At 32.4% G+C, this 17,353-nt stretch overlaps 1 protein-coding gene across 2 annotated transcripts in view; it reads left to right on the top strand.

Moving 5' to 3' along the window:
- Window positions 1-12,189, top strand: part of LOC148603901 (uncharacterized) — a 31,179-nt gene extending 18,990 nt beyond the window's left edge. For both annotated transcript variants that reach the window (XM_088551519.1, XM_088551520.1), the window contains exons 10-15: window positions 1,059-1,183; window positions 1,629-1,723; window positions 3,089-3,281; window positions 3,700-3,789; window positions 4,179-4,284; window positions 4,863-12,189. In XM_088551519.1, the coding sequence (XP_088407645.1) occupies window positions 1,059-1,183; window positions 1,629-1,723; window positions 3,089-3,281; window positions 3,700-3,789; window positions 4,179-4,284; window positions 4,863-9,273 (5,020 nt within the window). In that variant the 3' untranslated portion in view covers window positions 9,274-12,189. The remainder of the gene's footprint in view (window positions 1-1,058; window positions 1,184-1,628; window positions 1,724-3,088; window positions 3,282-3,699; window positions 3,790-4,178; window positions 4,285-4,862) is intronic.
- Window positions 12,190-17,353: the final 5,164 nt, after the last annotated feature.

Below are 17,353 nucleotides of genomic sequence, written 5' to 3'. Positions count from 1 at the left end.
TTTAGCCAAATTCTTACATAAAAGTGTTCAGCATGATGAGATCTATCTGTGTCAAAATTTGTCAAGCCATATTGGAGTTATTGTTCTTTTTCAAAGTTTTTTTGCTATTTTTATTGTTATTTCTTTCAAAAATATTCTCCTCTGACAATACCAGACAATTTGAACCAAATTTGGTATGAAAATTCCTTAGGGTATCTTTCAAAGAACTTATTTAGGGATTTTTGATCCGTGGAAAAACATGGCCACTGTTACTAAAAGTATAACAAAGGAGTCAGTCAGGAGTTTTGTCATAAACCTCCAAAACCTACAGCTGCTGAAATGATCCATATCATAAGGCCTACAAAAGTCTTCAGGGATCAAAGTTGTCAAATGATTATTTGTTAGGGTTATTGCCCTTGGCAGGTGATTTTTTTTTTTTTTTTTTTTTTTAACAGATATCAGCCGAGAAAGAAACTTTCAGTTGCTGAAATGATACTTATTCAAAGTCTTCTTGAGGCAAAATTGTTGGACAACTCCTTGTTTAATTTATTTAAGGCAAAAACAAATAAAAATTTAACCAGATGAGCAATTCAGGCTCCTGGGAGCCTTTTGTTTGGTGAAGTATTTGGTGAAAATCCTACATTTTTCCAAACTTTTTGAAAACTAGTTTCACCAGAAAACTTCATGCATCAGTTTTCTCAGCCTTTCCTATCCTGAAAGCCTTATTTGCCTCTTTGGAGATGTGTTCTCATTATCTTTTATTTTGAGACATAGATGTATGCCCTTGTTAATTGTCAAAAAAAAATTCTGAAGTCGTTGCCTGCAGATTATGATACCTTTATGTAAACTTGCTTCCAGTATTTTTCATGCCTATCTTTTTTTAATAAGAATAAAAACTAACAGACCTGTATTTATTGTTTAAGATGCAGGGATGATTTTTTTCACTATTTCAAATGGGGATTTTACCGTTACGACTGTATATTTACTTCTAATTTCTGCTTTGTTTGTAGACCTGGTAAAACCTGCAGATGACTCAAACACTATGGAATGTCTTTAATTTTGATTTACTGTTCTTACAGCTTGCCATCATTCCAAGGTTTATCCAATGTTAACAGCTGTATGTTGTCAGCATATTTTGTGCTAGTTTTACCTCAGCCTATACCAGTTGCTCTGTCAGTGGTGAAAGCTATAAAAAATGTCACAAGTAAGTTACACTTATATTTTTTGGAAAACTTTTCATTTTGTAATGCGAGGAGGATAGTGTTAGGTATGTGTTGGGGTTGAAATTAGGAATTTTCAAGAAATCATATTTTCCTCATTATTATTATTAACTTGTCAATTTCAGGGCTGATATGCTGAATTGTTCAGTAAGTTTAATTATGAAACAATTGAAAAAAAGAACCCAGATTTTCACAACAAGGAAAAAAAAGTTTCAGTAATTGAGGATGGAAATGAATGTTCATTTATTTGCATGCAGTCATTTAATCAATTTTGACTCTTTTCTTTTAAATATTTTTCCAAATGTTTCATAAACAGTTAGATTCAGTATTTAGTGTAATTCATAAAGGACAGCTGTGAAGAAGTAGTCTTGCAAAAATTTGTCCCAAGATTTGTACTTGTATGTGTTAAGGAGAATGTATTATTTTCAGACTTAGATGTGATAACTGTGGGAGAACAGAGTAGTCTGATTAATTTATTACTGTCAGAGGTCTATAAATGTAACACTGTTGAAGAATTCTTTGTTGTAAGTACAGAATATCATAATGAAGCCATTGTTGATGAGACAAACCAATCGTTTACACCTGAAAGGGCTTTAATGAATAAATCATATTGCCTTTTCTTTATTGTTTTGGATTAAAAAGTATACATGTACTTATTAGTGGTTATAATAGAGTGTTTTACATTATAATTAAGTTATTCCTTGTGTAATTACTGTGGTAAAATTAACTTATTATATTCGATTAACTTATTAAATTCTAAGTAATGTCGAAGTTATTACAGTAGTTTCAGCTTTATTAATATTCAATTCTCAAATAATGTAGCTTTCTTACAATTTATATACATGTAAGCATAAACATAAAGGTACTAATCTTACTTTAATATTATTAGAAGCATCTAATTAATTTATTGCATGAGGATGAAGACAATACATATAGGTTATTACTTAGGATTTTCCATATTAGTCAGTAGTGTAAGACTTCAATAATAAGTTAGAGATTTTTAAATTTCGATCTTTTTCCGGTTATTATCAAGTGAGAACTACATAAATCCTGACAAAACATGTGATTAATTTACCTCCACTATGGGCTGTTTCTCTGTCTTAAATGTGGAACCAACAAAAGTTTTCCTTAGTAATCTACATTTAATTATAGTCAATGATAATTTTTGCCTCAAATTACCTCCTCGATAAGGCTTTGTCCCCTAATTAAAGTTCCTCTATTTGTCATAAAAATGGCTAAAAATTAATCCAAAGAAGATGAACTATATTTCCAAATAGGTACTCAAAGGGTAGGATATCATTTGATGTTTCTGTTCAAAATTACACTGATTAAATGATGACGATGAGACTTTTATTTTACATCCTTATTTCCAAATTTAAGAAGATTATGCATCTTTTCCAAGTAAAAATTGGATGAAGTAGTTATGAAAAAAGGACAACAGTATCACTGATTGTTAGTCTACTTGTGTGTATGTCTACATGAACCCTATACAAGATTCAGTATGATGGGTTATACAGTTGGTAATCTAACATAAACTTCCTGTTTGCCATAATATTTATGCCAATAATCTATACTGCCTTTATTTGTTTGATTTGAAATTTATTGCATTCTGACGCATGATTAATAGTATTGTGGATGAGATCTGTGCCACACCCACTTCATGTTTTAAAATCCATGCCATACCCTCTTCATGTTTGATGTTCCTTTGAATTTCAGGGCATCAGTGTACCAGGACACATTTTGTTACTTAAAGTATAAAATGGAAATTTCACTGAAGATTTGCATTTAAAATCATGAATAGAAGAATATATAAACTTAAACCGTCTTAACTAGTATTTAAAGATTAATTAGTTTGAAGTTATAACATTTTTAATTTGATTTGTTTTCAGTCCTTGCCAGATCAACAACATGTATTTTATTTGAATGATATAAACGGGTGCTCAATAGAACAACCTGCTGTTATGGTCAGTAAGGTTCCGTTCACACATCCTACATATGTTGCTCAAGTTTTGAACTGTCTACGACAACAACTGATCTTTAATACTGTGATAGGGAGCAGTATTAGACCTAATGCTAGTCAAGGTCAGTTTTTTAGAGAACATCTTGTAGTTATTTATTCAGTATATATTTAATGTAGTTTTTTGGGTCACATAAATTTTAACCTGCTGAGAAGGATAATGGTTACATGTATGAACAGCCATATTCAGAATTTTCAATTTTGATATTGAAATGACCTTTCCTTGTGACAACATAAAAAGCTACTTATTTTCACTGCAGTCAGGTGTATCTTCACTTACCAAAACATTTTGTACATTCAGTAAACAACACAACAGAATTTGGTACACTTAGTCTATGAGTGCAAAAGTGCAATTGATGATATCAGTAATTTTCATTAGTGACTGATAACATGGAAGCATGGAGAATAAAAACGTTGTTATGAAATCTTGTTATGATTAATCACACAAATAGTCTTATTTTGATTTTTCTATGTGATTTTCAGATTCTTCTGTTGTATTTGAACTGAATGCCTTGTCTTTACAAAATATGACATTGTCATTTGAACATCCACTACACAATACTATGGTTACAGGTAGGTGTTATACAGTTGTCTTCTAATGTGTCTAGACATTTATTGCTTACTTTTGTGTGATTGTTTATGTCTGGTTTTTGCACTCCAGAGAACAAAAATATTTTAAAAAGATTTGTAATATATAGGTCATCACAGTACTGAAACATAATTAAATTCTGATGACATTAAAAATATTAAAACAAAATTTCAAAATAGTATCAGTGAACCAAGCATTTCATTAAGAGATGATTGACTGGCTGGTGTCAAATTTTCTGTAGTGATGTCATCAAAAAGTACAAACAATGTAATATGTATAACTTAGTGCTGGGGATTGTTAGCTTTATTTTAACAACTCTAACCAAACTTTTGTAATTTATTTATTTTTACCAAACTTACTCAATATTTTTCAGCTGAGATAGATTTAACTGACATTACATATCCAAAGTTTAAAGTTAACTACAGCGAAGAGGAACAAAGTCTGTGTTCAGAAGATGTGGCTTGTAAAATGTTCCAAAGGTAATAGTTGATTCCCTTTGTTAAAATGAAGAAAATCAATTGATATTGCTTCTTTGATAATAATTTCCAATTTGTGTCAGAGGAACACATGATGTAAAGACTTCAAAAACTGCATTTACTTATAGTGACTTAAAAATTGAGAAAAAATTTACATCTGTTTTCCTTTTTTTATTTTTTCCACAATATTATTATATTGTTATTATATGATTATATTATTGCATATAACATGTTGAAAAATTAGAAGCATTCCTTTTAACTTAATTCTTAATGAATAACGGTCCAAATATTGATAACTGATTCCTAACCAAAATGTTATTGTATTCAGATTATTAGAAATGAGGAGTGCAGTTTATGATGTCATAGTACCAAGCTCAAAGACAATCAATCAGTCATCAAATCAAATTATATAACAAAGTAACTATAGTAAAAAGTTGAATCTAAAATCAGGATGTGTACTGTTGCTTACTGAACAAAACCACTCACTTTTCATGTCGGTTTTGACTATAATTACAACACAGTTTAGTTGGTAGTTATTTTGAAAAGAAAGAAATGTATTTTTTTGGTTTTTGTTTTTACAGGTGTCTTTCTGTTCCTGTGACATTGCGTTCAGTAATCAACAGAGTGTCAGAAGAAATCCGAAAAGAGCCTACTCCAGAACCTGTGATGGTGACAATACCCTCAGATAGGGCCCCACCATGGCCACCAGAACAGATGTATTCTAGTCCTAGCAAAATTCCATTAGACTTGAAAAACTTTTCTCCAACTAGTATTAACAATATGACATACAATCGATATAATCTGCAGCAACATTCACCAAATATTCCTTATGGTTTAGGGAATTTAATGGGACAACTTCAGCAAGCAATGCCATCTGAAGGCATTTTGATTGAGCCACCTGCACCAGAAAAACCTCACAATCCATTGCTGGCTGGTTTATTGGACAGAAATTCTCCAAGCCCTACTCCTGAACCTGTCCAGACTAGTCAGAATATTCCATCTAACGAAGCACCACTAATGTCAAAGTTACTAGAAGATACTGCAACTCTGTCTACTCTAGCTTCAAGTTTACCTAATCCACAACACAAAGCAAAACAGGTACGTAGGAAGAGAAGCTCAAAGAGTGATTTTTTGCCTGGACGCAGCCCAAAGCATCCAAAGATGTCAGAGGCTGAGAGTAATGGATCATTGCCATATCTAGACTTTGATACACATGTTGGCTCATTTGACTTTTCGGACATATCTAATCAAAGTACACAATCTCATTCTGTACACAGTCATGGTCACCCGACATTAACAAGGCAACTAAGCGTTATTGATTTGACAGATTCTGTTGGAGAATCTGAAGTTGCCAAATTAGAAAGCATGATAGGTAACAAATTACCACGGCAGGACAGTGAGTTATCTCAGTTGCTTTCTAGTGGAGATACCAGTCCAGCAAAAGATACACAATCTCCTCACCATTATTGTCACAACTCGGTGCCAAAAAACGATAATGCGTCTACCTCTCGAGAGGATATCCTCTGCGGGTCGAGGGAGGTGCAAAAGACAACAGACCCGACTAGCCCAAACTACGCAAACCAGAGTCTTAAGGATCTTTTATCAATTAAGACTGAAGAACAGGAAACATCTTACACCTTTAAACGTCAGAATTCAAACATTTCACTCAGTTCATCAGGTGATTTGACTAATAGAAAACCAAGTTTAGGAACTGTTCGATCTAGCTCAATGTCGGATTTAAGTGATAGTGACACATTTCCTTATCGTGAAAAGTCTAGTGATAGCACTGCATTTAATACAAAAAGTTCTAATAATAATATGGCAGCAGGTTTTGATTCCGGTATCAAAATGGAGATAAAGGAAGAGACTGTGCCTGATTTACGATCTTTGCTTATAATGGGCAAAGATAAACAGGAAAATAATGTGATAGAAAAGGACATGAAATTCAAAAAGGAGGACAGTCGAGTTAAAACTATTAGACTTAAACTGTCGACTGTTGATGGTTTACGGCAGAGTTCTTTACCAAATGAACTGCTAAATACTGGAATCCACAAAAGCAAATCATCGACACCATTTGAATTCCCTAGTGATGATGAGGATGAATTACAATCATTTGGAAGTTTACGTGATAAACCTTCTATGAAAGTGATGTCCTCACCATCATGTTCACAAATATCAGGTAAAAACAAGTTCTATAATCATAGTAAGCCAAGTAAAGAAAAGGATAAGAAAAAGGAATCTAAGTACAACCACATTTCTGGGGAAAAACGGAAAAAGGACAAATATGACAAGAAGGAAAAAAAGAAAAAGAAATTGATGGAAAATTATAAGAGTACATCTCTAGATGAATCTGCTATTTATAAATCTGTGGCTGTTGTGTCAGAAGATAGCAATAGTACTAATCAGAAACCCATACCAAAACTGAAAATTAATAAGAGCAGTTTGGGCATATCTGTTGGTAAAAGTCCTAGTCGTGAAGTGTTGACCACAAAAAATGAAACTGTGAAAAAATCTAAGGATAAATATGATAAACACTTTTCTTCTGCAAGCAAGAAATCATCATCTTCTTCATCTCAGAAATCGTATAAAGTGCATCAACGAACATCTCCATCGAATAGCATAACTGTGAATAAGGCTGACTCCAAACTTATGACCAAAACACCCACCATTAAACTGAAACCAATAGCAATGCCAACATGCTCATCAGTTAGTATTGCTTCAGCTAAAACCCCACCAGCATACTCAACTGCAAGCTCAACAAAAGGATCTACAACTCCAACATCAACAACAATTGGGAAAATTGGAGCTGTTTCGCTTACAAAAAGTGGGTCTCTTACGCCTCCAGCTAGTGTGAAGGCAACAACTCCAACTTCTCTTTCTAAACCATTTCCGGGGATGAAATCATCGAGTAAGAGCACTTCATCCCTGCCTTCTGCAGGGAAAATATCGTCTCAAAGATCTAGTGGCTCAACTTCTTCACGTAGTTCTCAATCAGACAGTAAAGAGGGCAAGAAAGAGAGGAATGGATCAACTAGTGGAAGTAGTAGTAAATTATCTAGTTCACATGGTAACAGTTCTTCTAGGAAAAGTAGTTCACCCATGGCTGGGTCTCGAAATACTTCAAATCTTTCTAAATCCTCACACTCATCTAATAAAAGCTCTTCAGCTACCTCATCTCCATTTTCGAGCAAAAACCAATCAGTAGATGTGTTATCATTTCTCAATACTAATTCCAGTGTTATTGCAAACTTGCCTAAGATTCCAAAGATGGCAAAATCAAACTCAGCCGTCTCTTCGAGTGGAAGTAAGACACCAACATCAGAAAACAAAACGATCGCTAGTTCAATTTTGGCAAATTCTAAATCGACTTCTACATCAAATAATAGTGCTAAAAATAACTCATCTGCTGCAAGTAGTATCAAAAGTGCTGCCCTGGCTAATGCCATGACCAAATCACTGTCAACAAGTGCTGTCAAATCAAACAATGTAGTGACAAGCCCTGTTGTGTCAAGTGCTTCTCAAACAAAAACAGCCACTACTCCAACTTCAGTGAAACAAAATCCTCTGGCCTCTGTGTCAAGGTCAAACAATGTGATTCCTAGCTGCAGTGGTGGATACAGTCGTTCAGTCACCACTGTAACTTGTACATCAAGTAGTTCATCTAAAATGGTGACTACAACTTCCTCTGTCACTTCCAGCAAAATGGCTACTTCTGTTTCTCCAGTAATATCAAACGTGACCACAAAATCTAGTGTTGTTACTTCCATGGATAAATCAGTAAGTTCTGCTGGAAGTGATATAAGAAAAAGCTCAAGCGCTATAGCTTCTTCTGCAGCTGCACCAGTTATTTCAGTGTCAACTTCAGATACAGGAAGTCATGTTCCATCTGCTCATAATCAGACAGGAAGTAACAAAGTGAGGCCAAGAAAGGGGTCATTGACAGCTGTTATTGACAAATTGACAAAACAGACATCACATGATCCAGTTACTGAGGATGTTAGTAAACAAATTGATTCAAAGAAGGATAGTATTGATTTATTGGGCAAATCTTCTAGTTCTCATGATGGGGAGAAAAGTGTGCTGAATTGTAAGGTGGATAAAAGTGATAATTTGAATTCAAAAGTTGAGTTGTGTAAAACTCAAAGTCCTAGTCAACACAATCAAATGAAAGTAAAGGCTGATGATGGGAAGTTAAATAGTGAAAGTCCAAAAACTAAAAATAGTGAAAATTCTAAGAGATCTAGTGAATCTCCTTCCAAATTATTATCAGGAAAGGAAAATAAAAATGATGACTCAAGGAATTTATTTACTTCTATCATGAAAAGTGCTTCTGAAAATTCTATGTCACCTCATGAGAGAAACATGAAAGTAAATGATAATCGTGTGGTAGCTGATCTCCCAAACTGTAAAGAATCAAGTTCATCCAAGAATACTGATAAACATAGTCAGCAAGAAGCTAGTACAACATGTACTTGTGATAAAGTATCCACCTTACATAAACATTCACGGACACCTTCACCTAAACAAAATCCCAAAAAATTTAATGGTGAAACGGAATCTAAGGAAAATTCATCTGAAAATTTAGCGCCTACAGGTTCTGATATATTCAAAGTGCCTACACCAAAGGCTCAAAACTTCAATGATTTAGAAGACACTGAGAATATCATAGTTCGAAAAAAACAGCGAATAAGTACCTCAAAACCAATTTTGTCTCCCTCAAGTCCAGTTAGTAGTCCAGAACTAGTTATTGACTGTCAAACTCTTTCGCCAAGAACGCTTCAGAATAAAACAAATTCACCTAACGTTGAGGTATCCACCGGACCCACACCTTTGCTGAAGGCAAAGTTAACTTCACCTGTCCATAAATTAAGACAATCTCCTCTTCATTCTCCAGCTACACAGTTTAATGCTGACCACCAATCATCAGACCCATCGCCATCAGAAATAGATGATGATTTAATGAATGAAGCCCTAATGGGTGTTAGTGGATAGTTAGTTTGGTTAGTCCTATAAAAATAATAGTCTTGTTTCCTGCTGCCAGCAACAAAAAATAGGGTAGGTAGGTAGGTAGGGAAATTATTTTATTTTTCCAAAACGTTTTACACTGAGTTAATGGGGAACATCTGGACTTTTAATGTGGGTAAGCTAACATGGTCATAAAATGTTAAGGATAGGCACGAAAGAAAGGGTAGGTAGGGTAGCAGGAAAAGGACAATTTTTTTCCCTTATATTAAGAATTATTTACCGATAGTAGTATAATCAGTGTTCTAGGATTCCATTTCCATCACCATGGGCAAGTGAAATTTTCGTCAGTTATATTCCACTTACTCTTTGGAATTTCCAAAAGCATTTGTTTAATTTGAAAATTAGACTGTTGGAAAGTAAATTCTTTAGTTAATGCTTCCCTATGGACATGTGAAATTTCTAAATTTCTAGAAGGCTGAGTATATACATGTAATATGAAGGTCACAGGTTATTTTCTTTTTCTTTCATCAGTTTATATAAAATTGTTTCCTTCACTACATTGGTATTGAATTGAGAGCTTGTACATGTAGTTGCTTGTTGAGACTATCCTGTTTTCGAGCAATATTTGTTATTAATCCATAGTATTTAGTTTATCAGTGTTAATGGGGAACAACTTCATTGTGTAACTTTAATATCCATGGATTTTCATGTCACAGAATGGCAAGCAAACTGGTAGATCAAGAAAATAATCTGATATTGACTACTTTATATTTTTATGGAACCTGGTTGTTGTAAGGTAATTCTTGATTGTGAATGAATGTACTTTTAAGTGAAATGCTAATATCAGTGCTGAAAAAAATGATGAGTAAAGTCATGATAGTAAAGTCAATTAAGAAAGACTGATTTTGAAGTGAGGTTAATGGTATTGAAAATTTAAACTTTGAAGTAAAAATCTTCATCCACTTATAGGGAAATAATCTAAATGAAGTAAAAATCTACATCCACTTATAGGGAAATATCTACATGAAGTAAAAATCTACATCCACTTATAGGGAAATAATCTGAATGAAGTAAAAATCTACATCCACTTATAGGGAAATAATCTACATGAAGTAAAAATCTACATCCACTTATAGGGAAATAATCTGAATGAAGTAAAAATCTACATCCACTTATAGGTAAATAATCTAAATGAAGTAAAAAGTGTGCAATAATCATCATACTGTTCATTTCACAATTTGTTTATTTTTTTCAAATTTAATATTTGTAATCTAACTGTTTCGAAGAGTAAAATGTTTGTAATTTGGGTTTTTTTGTGTGTATTTAGATGATCTTAAACTGTCATTGGGGGAGGGGGTTAAATGATGGTAAGGCCAAAAAATGTAGTTTTGTTTCCTGTTACTAGCCATAAAAAAGAAGGTTGGTAGGTAGAGAAATTATTTAATTTTTCAAAAACATTTTACAATGAGTTAATAGGGAAACAATCTAGACTTGAATAGTGCTTTAGCCAATCAGGCCAAAAAATGTTTAATGTAGGCACAGAAAACTAGGGTAGGTAGGGTAGCAGGAAACAGACATATTGTTGATAATTTTTTTTTTTGGCCCAAGAATGTAAGTGCACTATTATGACTTGTAAAATGTAACTCTATCGGCAGTATTGTATTCATTTTCAACTACAATGAAATCACTTTTTCATCAATCATTCAATACTTTGCTTAGCCCTTTTATTTTATTTGTTAAATATAGCTTTTTGTGGAAAGGTCATGATGATTCATTTTTACAGCTTGATTGATAACATTGACAGATCTCTCACAAGTTGACAAGCAGGTTAATGAACCACTATTACAGATACTGTTATATACTGCTCGTGCTCATTTATATTGCTGTTATGCTCTATTATTGCCAGATGTTATATTTTAGAAAAGTAAGAATGTATATTTATTGTCCAATTGATACCTCAATTTCTAAATTAATGAAAACCAGCATTCTAGAATAATTCATATCTGATACAGTGTTAAATTTATGTAAAAATATGAAACCATAATAGTGATCTCGGTAACTAGCCATTTAATGTCTGTAGGAAGCCTTGTTGAGGTCAATATCATGGTTTTATAGAATTTTCTTCTCTTCATTTTATTTAAAGAAAAAAAAACCTGTACTATGTGAATATTGTGTTAACACATTTTCTTTTCACATGTGTTAAAATGTCATAATTTAAAAAAAAATTGTTGGATCTTTTTTGCTCAGGAATGTGTTTGCTCAATGAACTTTGGTAGCAACATGATATACAAAAATGAAAGGCCATGCACAATGTATTTATTAGGTTGAGGTTGAAATGTCTTTTTATTTAAAAGATGAAATAATTATATTTCATCAGAACTTCCTTTAAAGAAGTACTTTTATTCCAAGTGAAGGAGACTCCCAATTTTATCAGCTTAAACTGTCATAATGGGTGTATTGTTTGATAAAAGGGATAAAAATGAAAAACTGAAATATGTGGTTTTTTTTATTTTCATCGATCTTTAATTAGTACATTTTTTCTTGTCATTAAAATGAATAGTTTAATTTATAGATTATGATTAAATAAAATTATTGTATTTTTATCAATAAATATTTTTTTATTACTTTTTGCCAAGAAAACATTGCCGGATATGAAATTGGGTAATTATACCAATTTAGAAAGGTATTAAGAAATTTTTTTTTAATTGTATGCAAAATAAAGTGAATTTTAACATTTCCTTGTACACTGAACTCTGTCTGAACCTGTCAAACAAATAGACTTGTTTGGTGCAGACCAGTTTCTGATTGATGCTGGTTCAAAATCCATTCAAATTGTTGTAACGGGTCCTGAGAAGGTATGGACAGGTTAATTTGTTTATTCAGGGTTAGGGTTAGATAGGAATATATACAACAACATTATTCAAAGATTGAAAAAAAAATGAAATAAAATGCATTGGTTGAACTCATGTGTACACATGGAAAATACATTAAAAAAAGGTTTATCCGTTATTACTACATTGTAGCTCAATAAACAGCCTGTGTTTACCTGACTTTGTGATCATACATTTGTATTTAAAATCCAAGAGATAATGTCAGATAAATAAAACTCCCTGTCTTGTATGGAAAAGAAAATGTTGAAAAAATGAGGCAGTTTCACATTCTGATTACACAAATGTTGGATTATGAATAGACAGAAGCTATTTATATATAGAAATGCCTATTTCTATGCAGAAAGGTTTAAGATAACTTACATTTACTAGAATTGAAATCTGTGACGAAATTATCTTAATATTTTATAAATCAACATTGATTTTGTGGATATATATGATCAGGCTTTGCTTGTATTAAGTTATATACCAGTATATACCTCATTCATTCACTTGTATGTTAATGCCATGTGCTAAGTTCATGTTTAATTTTAGCTTGCAGCTTGAACTTTTGTATTTATTATAAAAAATTACCTTTACCATAAAAAATCATAAGATTGATTTTCTCACTTGAGCAGTAAAGTCTGTAAAGTAACAATGACAAGTGATAATCATTGGTGTTAGTGTGACATACCTTGGAATGATTACTGTTAGCAAGAATCCGTAGAATTATACTAAGGCCAAATTTTTAAAAAATGTGTTTCCTTTTACCCCACCACCCTATTTTTTCAGCTAAATATAGTGCTTCTTAAGTTTTTTTTTTTTATCACTTTTCTATAAGCACTGTTAAGGTCAGAATGTTTTTCCCATAGACACAATGTAATTTTTTTTTTAATCCTTACCTACCCACCCTAGTTCTTTCAAAGGTATGATAGGAAACATTTTTTTTTTTTGGGGGGGGGGGGTGGGGACTAACTAGGGATGAGAATGTATTTCATTTTTCATACTTAACAATTTCCATACTGTTTTCTCATGAGAAGTGGTTTCCATACTGTTTTCCCTTGTGAAGTTGCTATTGAAAATTAAATTCAGTTTCTTATTAAATGATTTTGTCAAATAACTAGGGCAGTCATTCCTAATGGCACTCATACTAAACTAATTCTGTGTACTTTCCAATATTTGTGTGGGTTATCTGTTAGTAAGATAAAGAAATTTTCTAATACGTTCTGGCATTTCAAAATTACCTTTAGATTTTAATTCACTTATTGCTCGGTACAGATAACTTGTTACCTCATTTTCAGTCAGCCTTGTCATGTGACCTCGAAGGGGTGTGGCAATACACCCATTTGAAAGCATGGTGAAGGTTGATTGTTGCATTGAGGGTTCACAATTTTTGTTTGTGTGGAGAGGTTATTATAAAAATACGAACATAAACTTTAAAGGAAGGGAAATAGTGCAACATACTGGAAATAGTACAAATTGGTCAATATCGTATAATGCCTTCAGTAAGTTGTTGAAATTTCTAATATATAAGTCTAACAGGAACTACACATCTTATACTGAATCAGCATATTTAGGACCACTCTGTTCATAAAAAAAAATGGCATGTTTTTTTTTTCTTTAAACATTTTGACAATCTATGTAAGAAGTTTATGAAGCTAGTTTGACAATCTTCAGGTAAATCTTGGCATCTTGGCAAGCTAAAACCATACTTTCTAATGCTTGAAAATATCTGCATGTACAACTACTACACATGTACCTTTGTATTTGCAATTTTTTGTTTCCATGGAAACAAAAAAATGTCATTTGCAAGAAAAAGAAATATTGAGGTCCTCAGGACATACTGTTTTGATGCCTTTTCCTCAGTAAAATGATTACTGTCTTCATGCTCATGTATAGATATTTGTGAAAGTAAGTTTCAGTTTTTAAAAATTGTTTTTCTGTATGGTGTATTTTGCCAAAAGTTAGGATTTGAATTTTACTTTGCTGGACGAAGTGCAGTTTGTTAATTAGCCTGTTTTTTTTAAGCATTTTTTTTTTTTTTTTTTGGGGGGGGGGGGGCATAGATGTTAATCCTGCTTTCTGCATGAGCCTCAAGATAGTTCATGAAAATTCAGAACAAACCTGTGATATAGATTACTCTGGAAGTACTAATTCCAATTATGTGTATACTGAAAACCCCAAAACCGCAAATTCAAAAATCCACAAACGTGTTTCCCCCTTATCCATGAAAATTGGTTATCCACGAATAAAAGTACTTGCACAGTATTACTATCATTGCAATATAGGGAAATATCGCTTGTCATTTTTTTTTCAGGGGAGAGGATGTCATGAGTAATTGTCACAGTGAAATCGGATTTAATTTCAAATTTAATAGGTCTGTTGCTAAACAAATAACATGTGAAAACAAAACCTCTACAAATCTCCTGCTTCGAGAAATTTTGTGAGGGAGATGTCCTGCTTTAGAATTTTTGATGGTTAACACCTTTGGGGATGAGATTGCTTATTATGGTTAAGGAAAAATGAAGCTGGTTTGAATATACTCTTTTTTTATAATATATATGTACTTATTTTTATAGTAAATATTTCATAAATGATCTTTTCCCAAGACTCAACAGTTTGACAATACAATTTCTGTAAAAAGTCAGGAAACGTCACTCCTATTTGGACATTTCTTTTTGGTGTAGGTATTCAGCACAAATCAGCACTGATTTATTCCATACTTTAAAAGAAAAATGATATTGTGTAAGTTCTTATCAACTCTGTAAGGAGCAAATACATTTTCATTTTCCAGTGTTTATATTCAGCGATTCTATTTGACCTCCATGCATGATTTTTGAAAACAAACCTTTCACATGATGTTGTTTTTTTTTATGTTGATGACTTGTGTGTGTTATAAATGTTAGATTTTTTTAAAAGATTATAATACATATTTACCAGTGTAAAGGAATGGCATTTTGTTTAATGTTTTGTAGATAGCATTGGATGTAACAGTAATATGAGATACTATATCATTATTGTAAATATGAATTTGTAATATATTGAATGATGTACAAACAAAAAGTAAGTGTATGATATCTTCTATGGTAATTTAGAATGGAATTGATGATGATTCCATTTCACTCAACTATCTCATGTCAAAAAATAAATAAATATCAAAAGTATTGGTCTTCTGTCTATTAGGGAGCAATTACATTTATATTTGATTAATATGGAAAGAGGAGGTGCTGATGGAACAAGAATTGAAAATGAACTAAAAATGCAGGGTCAGAATTCATGGTAAAAACTCAGTATGAGCATTTTGTGAATACATTACAAAATGGAAAAACCAAAAAAAACTGACACAATAGGCTTGATAGAAGTACAGATAAACAACAAAGGTTATAACAATGGAAATAAATGTAGTAATTGTAGACCTGATTTGTAGTCTGGCCTTATTCACAGAACCATGACCAGATGTTCTTATAAATATGTTCTTGATTTTAGAAACGTTTACTGAGGATTGTTTTCTAATGGTAAATAGCTGCATTTTCTATACATTATACACCAGAGTTACAGTTTACAAAACTATTATGCTCAGAATATTTATATTTTACACAGGATTAAACATATAGACAAGTTTTACCAGTTTAGGAGCATGTTGAAAATTAACTTGCCCATTGAATAACTTTTTGCAAAAAGAACACTAAATATCTGTTGTTTACATATAAAGTTGATTTTTGAGGCTTACTTGTGCTAAAAATAGAAAATTTAAGCTGCAAGTATTTGTGAAAACTTAAAATACCGGTATACATTTCTGAGACACTTTATTCACTTCGTTGAAGTTCCCGGTGCTGAATTTTGAATTTGGATTTAGATATTATTTGGTTCTAGTGCTGCTGATAAGAGGTAATTCCTTCAAACATGATTACAGCATACCAGTATATACAAAGAAGCTACTACAGAAAAAAAAAGAAAATCCACTATCCTGGTCACCATTAGGTTTACAATCCCAGAATAAATCTACTTAAATTTACCCAAATGAAAACTTAAATACATCAATTCACATCTGTCATTTTGCTCCAAATGACCCCATATTTGTCTCTGAATAACCTCTTGATGCCAGAGAAACAATGTAATTTTACAATGACATCTTTAATCTGTAAGTTGTCAGAGAATTCTGTATGAAGACAGTGGGAACATGTTATTTTGCACAAAGGTGTCCACAAGTGTAAATATGTCTATTAAAGAGACAATGGATACACTTTCTTGAAAACAATTCTTTTTTTTTTTGTGGTCATATCTTTTGCATAGCATCTTTCAGATAGACAGCATGATTCTTTTGGTCATTTTTTCCCCTCTCAAGTGACAAGTCATATAATGTGTTTCCACATTCTCCAGAAACAATGAAACACTTTTTTTCAAAAAAATAATTCTTATCTTCAGTTTTGATGTGTAATGGTTTCTTCTGCTATCTACATTGTGAATGTAGGTCGTCCAATTTCCATGTTTTGGGATTTTGATGTACCTGAATTGTCCTTCCTATTTTGGTGTACCTGAATTATCCTGTCTATTTTGCTGTACCTGAATTGTCCTTCCTATTTTGCTTACCTGAATTGTCCTTCCTATTTTGATCCTTCAGAATCACATACTTTTACTGACATCAATGTTTTGTTGATTCTACACTATAGTTTTTGCATCAAAATCAGTAAAATGTATGTTTTTACCTTAAATTACACAACCCCAATCCAAGCCTTTTTATTGTGGTACTCTGTCACTAAAGTTATTGTCTAGACATAAGGAAATACTTTTATCTTTCCCTAATTCCTAACAAAATGGGCAACAACCCCAAAAAATAATCCCAGTCATTCGTTTGAGGGATAATGTTTATTATATTTCAAAGAGATCCATACTTAAGTTGCCAAACTTTACTTCAAGAAAGTGCTTGTTTCTGGGCCCTTTTCATGGCTTTCAAAGATCCATAATCATTTGCTTAAGTTAATGTCCAGAAACCAGGAAAATTATTATTTCTTGTCCCTTGTTTCCAAAATCAATCCCAGCCTACTTTTTGTGGAAAGGCACATTGTGGTCGATTTTCTGAAAGAGTAATCAAGGGAACCAAGGTTATAGCGGCAATCAAAAAAACGTAATCCAGGGACAAAGACCAGACATGGAAAACAGACACACATAACAAAGAACACAAAGCAACTAAAATCATACATACAAAGTAACAAAAGTAAATGAGCAACTCGGACTCCACT

Source organism: Perna viridis, chromosome 11 (genome assembly GCF_037379345.1).
Source record: "Perna viridis isolate PV_CMFRI_1.1 ecotype Kerala chromosome 11, ASM3737934v1, whole genome shotgun sequence".
Lineage (NCBI taxonomy): Eukaryota > Metazoa > Mollusca > Bivalvia > Mytilida > Mytilidae > Perna > Perna viridis.
The sequence above is the reverse complement of the archived record's forward strand: the minus strand, read 5'-3'. Positions and strand labels throughout refer to the sequence as shown.